Source organism: Chiloscyllium plagiosum, chromosome 15 (assembly GCF_004010195.1).
Source record: "Chiloscyllium plagiosum isolate BGI_BamShark_2017 chromosome 15, ASM401019v2, whole genome shotgun sequence".
NCBI classification, from domain to species: domain Eukaryota; kingdom Metazoa; phylum Chordata; class Chondrichthyes; order Orectolobiformes; family Hemiscylliidae; genus Chiloscyllium; species Chiloscyllium plagiosum.
Genome location: NC_057724.1, coordinates 40,389,756 through 40,404,107, shown reverse-complemented (window position 1 = coordinate 40,404,107; position 14,352 = coordinate 40,389,756). Strand labels below are relative to the sequence as shown.

General features: G+C 40.4%; 1 protein-coding gene across 2 annotated transcripts in view; it reads left to right on the top strand.

Annotated features, from left to right (window-relative positions):
- The window catches only part of rab41 (RAB41, member RAS oncogene family), an 82,853-nt gene that overhangs the window by 10,598 nt on the left and 57,903 nt on the right, over nucleotides 1-14,352 (top strand). For both annotated transcript variants that reach the window (XM_043704760.1, XM_043704759.1), the window contains exons 2-3: nucleotides 6,180-6,238; nucleotides 12,013-12,066. In XM_043704760.1, the coding sequence (XP_043560695.1) occupies nucleotides 6,180-6,238; nucleotides 12,013-12,066 (113 nt within the window). The remainder of the gene's footprint in view (nucleotides 1-6,179; nucleotides 6,239-12,012; nucleotides 12,067-14,352) is intronic.

Below are 14,352 nucleotides of genomic sequence, written 5' to 3'. Positions count from 1 at the left end.
TCGTCAATGTATGAAATCCTTCTTTCATTGTTAATTTTACTGCAATGTATTTGGCGACGGCATGCAGAGTGAAATTTTTCAAGAATGAACTTCCCTTTTCAGTAATTTGACCCCATTCCAGGTTTTCCAAATGCTGTGACGGAAGCAGTTTCTTTCATGGCTGATTATTTGGCAACATGCTGTGCACCAATAGACAATAGGTGCAGGAGTAGGCCATTCTGCCCTTCGAGCCAGCACCACCATTCATTATGATAATGGCTGATCATCCTCAATCAGTATCCTGTTCCTGCCTTATCCCTTGATTCCACTATCCTTAAGAGCTCTATCCAACTCTTTCTTGAAAGTATCCAGAGACTTGACCTCCACAGCCTTCTGGGGCAGAGCATTCCACACACCCACCACTCTCTGGGTGAAGAAGTTTCTCCTCAACTCTGTTCTAAATGGCCTACCCCTTATTTTTAAACTGTGTCCTTTGGTTCGGGACTCGCCCATCAGCGGAAACATGCTTCCTGCCTCCAGAGTGTCCAATCCTTTAATAATCTTATACGTCTCAATCAGATCCCCCTCAGCCTTCTAAACTCAAGTGTATACAAGCCCAGTCACTCTAATCTTTAACATAAGATAGTCCCGCGATTCCAGGAATTGACCTCGTGAATCTACGCTGCACTCCCTCAATAGCCAGAATATCTTTCCTCAAATTTGCAGACCAAAACTGCACAATGTTTCAGGTGCGGTCTCACCAGGGCCCTGTACAGCTGCAGAAGAACCTCTTTGCTTTTATACTCAATTCCTCTTGTTATGAAAGCCAGCATGCTATTGGCTTTCTTCACTGTACCTGCATGCTTGCTTTCATTGACTGGTGCACAAGAACACCTAGATCTCGTTGTACTGCCCCTTTTACCTAACTTGACTCCATTTAGGTAGTCATCTGCCTTCCTGTTCTTGCCACCAAAGTGGATAACCACACATTTATCTGCATTAAACTGCATCTTCCATGCATCTGTCCACTCACATAGCCTGTCCAGGTCACCCTGTAATCTCCTCACACCCTCCTCCCATTTCACCCTGCCACCCAGCTTTGTATCATCAGCAAATTTGCTAATATTACTTTTAATGCTATCATCTATATCATTAATGTATATTGTAAAAAAGCTGCGGTCCCAGGAGTGATCCCTGCAGTACCCCACTGGTCACCGCCTGCCATTTCGAAAGGGAGCCGTTTATCACTACTGTTTGTTTCCTGTCAGCCAACCAATTTTCAATCCAAGTCAGTATTCTGCCCCCAATACCATGCACCCTAATTTTGCTCACTAACCTCCTATGTGGGACTTTATCAAAGGCTTTCTGAAAGTCCAGGTACACTACGTCCACTGGATGTTCCTTGTCCATCTTCAGAGTTACATCCTCAAAATATTCTAGAAGATTAGTCAAGCCTGATTTCCCCTTCATAAACCCATGCTGACTCTGACCTATCCTGTTACTGCTATCCAGATGTGTTGTAATTTCATCCTTTTATAATTGACTCCAGCATCTTTCCCACCACCGAGGCCAGACTAACTGGTCTATAATTCCCTGCTTTCTCTCTCCCTCCTTTCTTAGTGTGGGACAACATTAGCCACCCTCCAATCTGCAGGAACTGATCCTGAATCTATAGAACATTAGGAAATGATTACCAATGCATCCACAATTTCTAGAGCCACCTCCTTTAGTATCCTGGGATGTAGACCATCAGGTCCCGGGGACTTATTAGCCTTCAGACCTAACAGTGTCTCCAATGCCATTCCCTTGCAAATATAAATTCCCTTCAGTTCAGGTCCTTCAGCCACCATTACCTCTGGGAGATTGTTTGTGTCTTCCCCAGTGAACACAGATCTGAAGTACCAATTCAACTCTTCTGCCATTTCTTTGTTCCCCGTAATATGTTCACCCGTTTCTGCCTTCAAGGGCCCAATTTTAGTCTTAACCATTTTTTTCCTTTCACATACCTAAAAAAAGCTTTTACTTTCCTCCTTTATATTTTTGACCAGTTTACCTTCGTACCTCATTTTTCTCTGCGTATTTCCTTCTTCGTTATCCTCTGTTGTTCTTTAAAAGCTTCCCAGTCTTCCATTTTCCCAATCATCTTTGCTATGTTATACTTTTTCTCTTTTTGACTTTATATGTTTCTTAATTTCCCTCGTCAGCCATGGCTACCCCGCCACCTCTTAGGATCTATCTTCCTTTTTGGAATGAACTGATCCTGCATTTTCTGCATTATACCCAGAAATACCTGCCATTGTTGCTTCACTGCCATCCCTGCTAGGGTATTGCACCATTGAACTTTGGCCAGCTCGTCTCTCAGCTCCATAGTTCCCTTTATTCAACTGAAATATTGTCACTTCCGATTGTACCCTCTCCCTTTCAAATTGCAGATTAAAGCTTATTGTGTCATGGTCACTACCTCCTAATGGCTCCTTCACTTCGAGGTCCCTGATCAAATCCGGTTCGTTGCACAACACCAGATCCAGAATTGCCTTCTCCCTAGGAGGCTCCAGCACCAGCTATTCTAAGAATCCACCTCAAAGGCAGTTGACAAACTCCCTTTCTTGGGGTCCAGTACCATCCTGATTCTCCCAGTCTACCTGCATGTTCTTTGTGACAGGCCAATTTCGGCTCCTTATTCAACTTACACCCTACATCCAGACTACTGTTTGGGGGCCTGTAGATAACTCCCATGAGGGTCCTTCTACCCTTAGAATTTCTCAGTTCTATCCATACTGACTCTACATCCCCTGATTCTAGGTCCTCCCGTGCAAGGGACTGAATATCATTCCTTATCAACAGAGCCACCTACCCCCTCTGCCCGTTAGTCTGTCCTTACAATAGCATGTATAGCCTTGAATATTCATTTCCCAGGCCCTGTCCACTTGAAGCTACGTCTCCGTTATCCACACAACATCGTAACTGCCAATTTCCAAATGAGCCTCAAGCTCATCCATCTTATTTCTAATGCATCGTGCATTCATATATAATATTTTTAATTTGTTACTGCCCTCGCCCTTCCTTCCTATCAATCCCTATTTCACTCAACTTTACGGCATGATCCCTTTTTGAGTTTTCTGCTCCATTGATACCATTGTCTTTCTTGACTTCTCTTGTTCTAACTTTCCCTTCAATTTCCCTCTTAAACTTCCAGTTTGTCCCCTCCCCCACCACTGCTATTTTGTTTAAACGCAGCTGTGTTGAAGTAGCAAACCTGCCTGCCAGAATGCTGGTCCCCCAACTATTAAGGTGCAACCCTTTCCTCTTGTATAATTTATCCTTACTGTAAAACGTACCCCAGTGATCCAAGAATTTAAATCCTTGCTTCCTGCACCAGTTCCCCAGCCACACATTCAAATCCATTTTCTCCCTCTCCAGCCCAAGGAACTGGAAGCAAACCGGAGATAACCACCCTGGACGTCCGTGCTTTTCAGCTTTCTTCCGAGTTCTCCGAAGTCCCACTGTAGGATGTCCCTCCTCTTCTTCCCGACATCATTTGTGCTGACATGTACCACCACCTCTGGCTCTTCACCTTCGCCCTTGAGAATTTCCTGCACTCTGTCTGCGATGTCCTTAATCCTGGCACCAGGAACGCAACACACCATCCTCAAATCCCACCTGTTGCCACAGAAACCCCGTTCAGTTCCTCTCACTATGGAGTCCCTTATTACTACAGCTCTGTGTATGTCTGACTCCTTGGCTCTGCCTCCACGCCAACCTTTAATTGGCAGACCTGACTGCCTCGTGGACTGGCAGTGTCGTCTGTCTCTACTGTTTGCAAAAGATTCAACCTGTTCCTGTAGTGAGTTTCATTGGGACTCTGACTTCTCTAATTATCTAAAGGAGCAATTTATATCAATCTTACCTTGAGTTTTAATCATTTTGTTTTAGAACACATATGCAGGTTGGTGTTTTCTCTTTTCCTTTTTTTTACTTCTATCACTTCATAAAAATGCCTGTATCGGACTGTTCCTTCAGAAAATGTAGAATATTGTTTTTCATTTTTGAGGATGCAAATTGTTTCTGAATACTGTATAAACCCCAGGTTGAAAGTCATTGGAATCATCTTTCATATTGGGGCCTCAGTTTGAATTCAGCTTAGCAAAAGTGAGGACTGCAGATGCTGGAAACCAGAGTCTAGATTAGAGTGGTGCTGGAAAAGCACAGCAGATCTGGCAGCATCAGAGGAGCAGGAAAACCAACGTTTCGGGCAAAAGCCCTTCATCAGGAATTCAGCTTAGTCTAGTTGCTGTCTTGGACAAGGAATAAGGTGACATTATTCGAAAAAGGCATACTTAAAGAATTGTGTTTTTAACAGAAAGAGAGAAGCATTGCACTAAGACCTGGTAATTGCTGTACGCTTGTAACTATTTTGCAGCTGTAAAAGTTTAAGGTTAACACTTTCTGACCAGACAAAAGGTAAAAGTAAATCGCATTTCAAAAAACAAATTAGTAATTGGTTTTACATCAAACTCTGTTCAACTAATTAATAATTCCCTTACAGCTGTTTGTTGAGCATACTAATGTAATGTCTATTGTATAATGCCCTGTTCAGTGACACACTATAAAGTGCAGTGTTGGATCCCTTGCTGTTTCTCGTGTACATTAATGATCTAGACATTAATGTCAGTTTTGATCAGTAAGTTCACAAATGACATGAATTTGTGTCATAGTGAGGAGGAAAGGCATATACTGGCTCAGTGGTTAGCACTGTGGCCTCACAGCACCAAGGTCCCAGGTTCAATTCCAGCTTCGGGTGACTGTCTGTCTGTCTGTGTGAGTTTGCATGTTCTCCCCATGTCTGTGTGGATTTCGTCCGGGTGCTCCGGTTTCCTCCCACAGTCCAAAGATGTGCAGATCAGGTGAATTGGCCATGCTAAATTGCCCATAGTATTAGGTGCATTGGTCAGAGGGAAATGGGTCTGGGTGGGTTACTGTTTGGAGGGTCGGTGTGGACTGGTTGGGCTGAAGGGCCTGCTTCCGCACTGTAGGGAATCTAATCTGAAAACAAACTGCAGGACATTATAGGCTGATCAGATGGATAGTACTTGGGAAATTGAATTTAAAATGTGAGCTAATACATTTTTAGGAAGATTAGGTGAGGGATGAATTGTTAGAGGAGAAAGTGAGGTCTGGAGATCAGAGCTGAAAATGTGTTGCTGGAAAAGCGCAGCAGGTCAGGCAGCATCCAGGGAACAGGAGAATCGACGTTTCGGGCATAAGCTCTTCTTCAAGAAGGGCTTATGCCCGATGAATTGTTAGACCCTGGGAAATAGGAATCTATGCACATGTCTACAGATCATTGAAGGCAGTAGGACAAGTGGATAGGTGATTGAAAGCACAAGGGATATGGCATCTCTTAGTCATAGCAGTGATTACGAGAGCAGGTAGGTAATGATGGAGCTGGATAAGACATAGGGTATAGTTGTAGTACAGTGCAATTCTAATTGCCACATTACGGGAGGGATGTATTTACTCTGGAGAAGGGTGCAAGGGAGATTCACCAGATGGGCTAGCTATGAAAGAAACTAGATATTTTCTTTATTGCAGGGAAAGCTGAGTGGGAATGGACCTGATGAGATGTAGAAAATTATGAGGAACATAATGTGAATAGGAAGAACCTTATCCCCTTAGGACAGGGTTCAATAACCAGAAGTCATAACTTTAAGTGTAGGAGATTTTAGAGGGGACTTGAGGAAGAACTTTTGTCCAGAGAGTGATGGATATCTCGAACTCACCACTTGAAAGAGCAGTAAAGGCAGGAATCATCACAACATTTGTGAAGCATTTAGATTATCAGGTGAAATGCAATCTAAGTGCTTGAAAATGTGACTACAGTAGATAAGTACTTGATGACCAGTGTGGATATTATTGGCTGAAGGGCCTCTTTCCACATTTAATGCCATGGCATATGGAGTTCATATGTCTAAGGCAACTTTCAGTAGCCCTATGCAAACTTTTATTTCTCCATGCCATAAGAGAAAAGTATTTGCATTGCAACTGAAGTTATCTATTATCTTCTGTATTAGTTTCCTGGCAGATCTATTACCTTTTTTGTTTCCTTGTAATGTATGGTTTTTGTTTTTTTTTGTGAATTACCTACCTTTTGAGCTGTAAAAGTATATTTACTAATTTGTGAATTGTTCTTTCTGTTGCAGTTGGAAAAACATCACTGATAACTAGGTTCATGTATGACAGTTTTGACAACACCTACCAGGTGAGTGACATATTCGACAAATATCTCTTTTTAAAATATGAATGGCTGAGCTTCATGCTTTGTGCTCCTTTCATGTGTGCTTTGTGTGTTAATGAGACATCAGGTCTCGTAAACAAACAACAAAAGGTTTTATTAAAAATAGCCATATACAAGGCATTGTAAGATGGAACATCTCACTTGGAGCCTAACAGACCCCAGCTTCAATCATTTGATCTGATTTTACTGAGATAATTCCTTTTGCTTATAGATATAGTTATGTTTAATTAGCCTGTTTGGATATGTTATTAAACACTACTAGGGTTGGTGGGATGTGAACCTGGGCCACCAAAAGATCTTTATGCTTGTTATTATACCTAAATAAAGGTACAATTCCTGTTGCGCTATCCTGAATATTTATTATTCTTGCACAGACTAAGGAAGGGGTTTATCAAAGTCCAGATATTTTATGAATAGGCTGGAGACTATGTTACTATGAGTGTGTTTTTTTTCCACTCTTCTGTGAGCTGTGGTTGTCAGTGACAGGGCAAGTATTCATTGCATGCCCCTAATTGCTCTTGAACTGAGTAGTTGATGCGTTTTCAGAGGGTATTTAACAGTCCTCCACAATGTGGATCTGAAGTCAAATACAGGCCAGATCAGGTAAGAATAGCAGGTTTCTTTCCCTAAAGAAGAGTTAGATTAGATTACTTAGTGTGGAAACAGGCCCTTCAGCCCAACTAACCCACATCGACCCTCCGAAGAGCAACCCACCCAGACCCATTCCCCTACATTTACCCCTTCACCTAACACTACGGGCAATTTAGCATGGCCAATTCACCTAACCTGCACATCTTTGGATTGTGGGAGGAAACCAGAGCAGCTGGAGGAAACCCACGCAGAAACTGGGAGAATGTGCAAACTCCACACACAGTTGCCTGAGGCAGGATTTGAACCCTGCAGTGCTAACCACAGTTTGATTTTCCTAAAAAAAAAACCTATCATGATTTTGCGGTTATGGTTTTTGAAACAAGCTTTCATTTCCAGTTTTGATTACTTTGAATTTCAATTTTAAATAAATCTGAAACCAAAATGTCAAAGGAAATATTGAGACCAGTGAGTAAAATCTCCGTCAAAAGAGAGAGATTTTAAAGAGTAAAGAAAAGAGAATGAAGTAATTTCAGAAGGAAATTTCAGAGTTTGGGCTGAGCATGATATCATAGTTTCTGAGGGTGAAATTAGAATCAGCAAACACAGAGGCCAAAATTTGGGAAGCACAGATATCTTTGAGTTGGAGATAGCTTTGTTAATAAATGGGTTTGTTTGCTCCTATGATCTTGATTAGCCATGAAAATTTTCAACACGCTAGTTGATTCCAGGGGAGGTGTTTAAGGTACTAAGCAAGAAACTGTCTATGGATTTATCCATGTTTGATCCTGTAGCTCTAATGGCTTTAGATTGCATGATCGCTCTTGGGCAATGGCCATTTGGTTTGACATAAGTTTTCAAATAAAGTTTGCTATTGAAATTGAATTTTGTTTTTCAGTATCTATATTCTTAATCAGTACTGGACTGAAATCACTTTGTGCTTTTGATTCATAAGGAATGTTCTTTAATCTTGAAGTGTTTAGATTTAGTTATTTTGCTTCATGAAAACTCATCTTGTTTACTGCTGGCCTTTTTAAATACCATTTCTGGAATGTGTTGATACCTATAATCATAGATGCATAATGGAACTTCAGTAAACTGAAAGGGAGCAAGCTTGTTAGCCTGATCCTTGTCCTAAAGTCTCCTGAGCTTTGAAATGGATCACATTGAGTCATAGTCTTCTCTGTTTCTAAGAAAGTATTGATTAGTAATACAGTTTCACAGTCAGTCCCTGCTTGAGTAAACTGATGCTTGGACAAGTTGGCAACTTGTGCACAGATAGTTGGAAGTTTGGGGAGAATTGCTGGATGTTTGGCAGTATCTGACTTTGGAAATAAGCAGTTGCAGGTGGTTTATTGGGAGCTGTCAACCAGTGAACTACGATTCAGCTGTTTCTCTTTCTCAGCATTAATCAAGTTCTGTATTACTAAGCAACCACCTATGTAAAGAAATAACCTATTGGTCTGTCAATCCATATATAATTCCATTATGCATCTTTAACGCTCCTATTATAAAACACCTTTAAGGGGACTAAATTTGTCAGCATACAAAAATGGTACTAAGATCAAAATTCTGGATTAACCCATGCCTGTTTCTGATACAGGTGCAGATTAACTAGATGCAGACTCATTATTTCAAAGCTTTCAGTGTCCTGCCAGAATGATGATGATGGTTCATTGATTATCTGGGTGTAGAAGCAAAAGGCTAATTTTGAGTAACCAGCAAACCTCAAAGCTAAGCTTTATAAACCGGAGTGCATTGCAATTAGAGCATGTGTTGGCAGTTGTGCAGAATCTGACTCCCATCTCCGATTCCTCGAAGAATGGCACAATATTTGATGCTGCAGTCTCCAAGGTATTTGAACTCTATACTGAATATCTTTGTGAAGGATATGGAAAGAAGGTATGTTCAGAATTCAATTTGGGGGTCAATGCCAAGGACTTACATGCAGTGCTGAAAATTATTCAGTCATTTTTTGTGTGGTTCAGGTCAGTGAATTCAACTTTGTCAGGTGTCATGTTCCCATCAATTGTACCACTAGCTTTAGGCAATGCTAAATTTATGTTTATATCACTTCCCTAAAAACAATATCTGTTTATCTGGCTCATAACTGGCATTCAAATCCTGCATTGCACCTTCCCACATTTAATACTGCTGCAAGTCTTGCACCTACGTCTTAAAGCTTGTACACGCTACCAGCCACTCAGCCATGGCAGCAACATCGGCCAATCAGATTGCACAGCACAGACTGAAATGCTTCCTATGGGTAAAGACTTCTAAGCAGAAAAATCCAAATAGGCTTGAATGTTAGAATTCCCATAAGGGAGACAATGCTGTCGTGGCTCGTGGCAGGAATTATATCCTCATGCCCAACCCTTCTCTTTTGTTTTATCCAACCTCTCCCTCACCCCGTGAACTTACCTGACAGACAGCAAGTTATTCTTTCTGCAATCTGTTGCCCATTCCACAATCTACACTTGTGCCCCTTCTCCTCTTTTCATATACTTGAAGTGCAAGCTGACTAGTGGAGGAAGTGAGAAAGCCATGATGATGAAAATGCAGTTTAATTAAATGTAGTGTCTGAATCACCAGTTCAGATATTGACACTACGTTTAATGTAAAGGTGACATCTACATGTGGGGAAACGCTAGGCACAAGCGGTCTGCAACTAATGCAGGATTAGCACAGGGAGAATTCACAAATGACCCTGCTATAGGGGGCATAGTTGAGCATTTTGATGTCTGCAAAAGAACACTAATGGGTACACACAAAGAACTGCTTGATGCATTGGGATGCCTGTGGGGGAAAACCTGCAGTTGATGTCAAGGAGCATGAGGGAGACTGCACCAAATTGGCAAAGAGCTTTCTGCAGTGCTGTTGTGGAAACTTACACAATGGTCACCCTGACTGGATTACAGTATTCAGTAGGATTTGTAGGGTCTTTCAGCAATCTACAACTTCTTGTCCAATAGATTTATAAGGATTGCTGAGGCAAAGCCACTCATGTAGTCCACAACTGGGCTTCTAAATGCAGATGTGCTCATGGTTACTTTACAAGGTCATCGGCACTGAAAGCCAGCAGCTTTCCATCAGACGTGCTATGACACAATGTATGGCTATACTAGCACACAAGAAAATGCTCAAGGGGATTTAGTATACTGTTAGTTTGAAAAGTGGCATTGAAACATGTTTCTGAATTTTTTTAGTTGGCATTTATTTTTGGCTTAATGGCAAAGTGCATGTCATAGTGTTTAATCACAGGAAAAGTAAGATTTGGGAATGTTTGGTGAGCATAGAACTAGCGTTACAGTTACTGGTTGTTTACTTGGATGAGAGTAGCAATATAGGTTACCCCCACCTAATAGTGGCTGGCAAAGACAGTCCCTTTTATAATAGTGAGATTGTGCTGAATTTAATGATGAGAGCAGCAGGAGCATCACTTAATTTTTCAATGATCTGCTTGTGTAGCAGCATAGCACACAACGTACCTGCATGGGTTGGGCGTTGGAGTTGTCATTCATGTAGTCAGCAAATGGCCATCATTTTCCAGCAACCACCCTTAAGCTAACTGTCTGGGTTAAATATAATAGCTGGTAAAGTGGGCTCCTGGGAAGGAGAATAACATTGGACTGCATGATTCTTTGGTCTCTGGTCTTACAGCAATCGGTCACTGAAAAACTGAGGCAAACTTGATAAGTCATCCATAGCAACATATGGCCAGTCATAGGCATTGACATTGTTGGGGAATGTGCATTCCTAACAAACACACAAGCTCTCTTCACATGTTTCACTTTGGCAGGATAAAATGAAATGTATTAACTATCATTTGCCTAGAGAGCATCTGTGACCTCTTTGCACAGTGGATGAGAAACTGAGATGTTGCAAATATCTCTTCTTACACTCTAGAAGAGGCTACCTGTATAAAACATCATTGCCACGGTTGTCAGCTCAGCTGTCTTGAATGCAACCCTGAGATTTAGGTTGTGGCTGCAACAGGTAACTCATTCTGTTGACACTGTTCTTGCTAAAATGCAGATATTTCACACACTGTTGTTTGCTGAGACTTGCAATGGGCAATTGCTCCATGAGCACCTTGGGCAGTTGAGGTTGTCTCCTGAGAGCACTTCTCTTCCTCATTCTAGCTGCCTGCCTTGCTCTACTTTTCCCTCTGTTCATCTGAATACTGCTGCAATCCAAGGGCAATGCCTATCACTGTATACCTCAGAAATACTTTAGTTCATGCAGAAACCAAGAAATCAGAATGAACTTCCCAACACATACCATTGGCTCTCCCTGTAAAGTTTCACGACTTTAAATATTGTTGTGTAATCAAAGTGACATCCACAAGAATTCAACCAGCAGCTGACTTGTAACTAATCAAAATTAGCCGCTTATCCTTTTAACTAACTGGTCATTCAGCTGCGTGAATTCATTTGTCCATTCAGCTGTCTGAGATTGTACAGGGCATAAGCTGGATAATGATTTAAAATAGCAGTATTGTACTATTCTCTTTTGATTTTCTGATTTTTGCATACCTCCAATGTCTATTTACTGCAACTGCCAAGCAGTTTGTCCAAAGGAGATCATATGCACAACAAAAATGATTTTTGGCTGTCAGAGATTACTCAATGCCCAAAGAACCGGCCCAAGCAATCCCAATTTTTTTTGCCTCTAGTTTGTTTTCTAGTAGGAAGAGAGTCAAATATCATTAATGTTTGTTTACTTTCAAGCTGACTTTCAAGTTGGCCATCCAATTCCCTGATTAAATATGCCAGGTGACTCTAAATGAAGTGTCTTTGGAAACTTTCCCTTTACTTTGATTTATTATTGTCACATGAACTTAAGTACATTGAAAAGTTTCATTTTGCGTGCAGTACAGGCAGATCATAACATACAAAGATCATTGGGTGAATGGAGCAAGGAATACAAAGTTATGACTGGAAAGAAGATGCACAAGAAAGAAGATCAACGTTAGATTTGAAATTTGAGATGTCAATTCAGAAGTCTAATAATACAAGAAGTCGATGCTCTAGTTGCAGAGGGTAGAGCAGAGACCTAGGTCCTAACTATACTTGCACATTGAATTTTGAACTTGTGATCTCTTGTCCTATAATAAGTATGTGTCTTTTGTTATGGTATTTTGTTCCCAGGCAACAATTGGAATTGACTTCCTATCAAAAACAATGTATTTGGAAGATCGGACGGTGAGTATGATCATATTTATAGATGAGTTTGATCGTATTTACAGATGAGTTTGTGGTTTAACGAGTGCTTTCAAATGTGAGCCCATTTGTTTCTGGTTTCTTTGAAAGGCATTGCATAAATGTGCAGGGAATGCTGATTTGGAAGATTTTGGATTTATGACTAGTTAGCAAAGTGGAAATAAAGCTAAAATTTGTGCAATCTTGTTGCAGATTATAGCAACTGCTTTAGTCCTGAATCTACTTAGGTTCAGACACAAATTTTCTTGCTTTATGTCCTCTATTGTATGCTGAATTATGCCAGAAGCTGTGTTTATTTTTTTTAAAAGATGAATAGTAAAATTGAAACAATTTACGGGTTGTCGGCTGGTGCGAGTGAGCATTTTTTAATTAATTTTGATTTGGTTGTTGAGGCAGACTGCATGGATTGGATTAATTCTGCAAAATAATTATGCAGTGAGAACTAAATTCCTATACCGAAGAGAAGTTTTGTTTTCACTCCTTCTGTTACAGTTTCTAGTTTTCAGAGCAGTTAAACTTTTGCAATTACTGGGCTGTAAATGTTGCAGACCGCCCATGTGCCACAAAGCCATAACACCTGTCTTTTTTTTTTCTCCTGAAGATGTTATCCCATACTGGTATATGAGTTCATTAACACTAGTTCCTTTTGAGTATCTTGTTCAATTAGACATGTTTCATTTTGGACGCTAAACGGTGAGTAGGCTATTCATGTAAAGTGAAATCTTGAGTTTGATGTTTTCACTTAATTTTGAGACATAATTTCCTGCATAGGAATAGAAGTAGTGGGCATATGAGCTCCAGCTTATTTGACATGTTTTCTCCTCACTCCATCCTGATCTATGTACACCAACTACTGAGCTAATTTTGTAATATCTGCAATGATCCTGGTTAAGATGAGTTAATTCGGAGTAGGTTGATCCATTTCCATACCATATTGTGCATCTTATCAAATAATGTCTCCAAAAAGGTCTTTCTACTACTGTTAATGTTAGTAGTGGTTAACTGTTTGTGAAATGTACTGTTCAGCTGCACCTGAAAATGCTCTAGCCTTTTCCCATAATCCCATCTATTGATTGCAATTAGAGAAAGCAGACTTGCATGTAGTTGAGGCATTAAAATAATCAAGAAATTTGCTTCTGATTTTGTTGTGAATACAAGTATCTACCTGTGAGACTACAGTTGGTTACTCATTAAAAATTGAATTTTTGTTAACCAGGTCCATTCACTTCCATCACCTAGGCCTTACTGATTAATCTGGACACATGATTTCAATTAATGGCTCAAATTGTAGAGACTAAGGAAATCCTTTTTGAGTACTTGAAATTGTCTGGCTAAGTGAGTTTCATGCTGTATTCATTGATGCAGTGCTGCATACAGTTCCATGGAATCTCAATTATCCAATGGAGGAGAATTCCAACAATCCCATCACTAAATCTTAAGAAGATAATAGGAATTTGTAGAAAATCATAACACAGTTAGGAATCAGCATTATTTTGTGAAAGAAAATGTGAGACAAATTTATTAGAGTTCAGAAAGGATGTGACAAGCAGGGTGAGTAAAGGGAAATCAGTACAGTATTTTCAAAAAAATTTGATAAACCACATAAAGGGTTATTGCAGAACATCGAGCTCAGTGTTATGAAGAATCTGTTATCACGTACAGAGGATTGGCTAACCAGGAGAATAAAGAATTAGGATAAATGAGTCATTTTCAGGTTGGCAAACTGAGTAGTTGATTACTGGAGTCCCAAATGTTTAAAATCCATATTAGTGCTAGGGCAAAGGATCCAGTTATGCTGTAGCCAGACTTGATAATACAAAGATAATTGGGAAAAAGTAAATTGTGAGGAGGCTTCAGTCTGCAAAAAGATATGGGTAGGTTAAGTGAGAGTGTAAAAGTTGGAAGATGTCGGAAAATGTGAGGTTGTCCCCTTTGGCAGAAAGAACAGAAAAGCAGAATATCATTTAAATTGAGAGACTGCAGAAAATCACAGGATATAGTGGACTCGCGGTTCTTCAGTGATTCACAAAGTGTTAGTATGCAGGATCAGCAAGTAATTAGATAGATAAAATGTTTGTTTTTATTGCAAGGAGAATAGAGTTTGAAGAATTGGAATGTCTTACTGCATTTTACAGGGCATTGGTATCCTTACTTAAGGAAAGATAAATGCGCTTTGTTCACTGAGTTGTATCTTGGGATGAAGGAGCCGTTGTAGGAGGGAAATGTTGAGCAATTTGGGTAAATGGGATGTAGCTTTGCTCGCTGAGC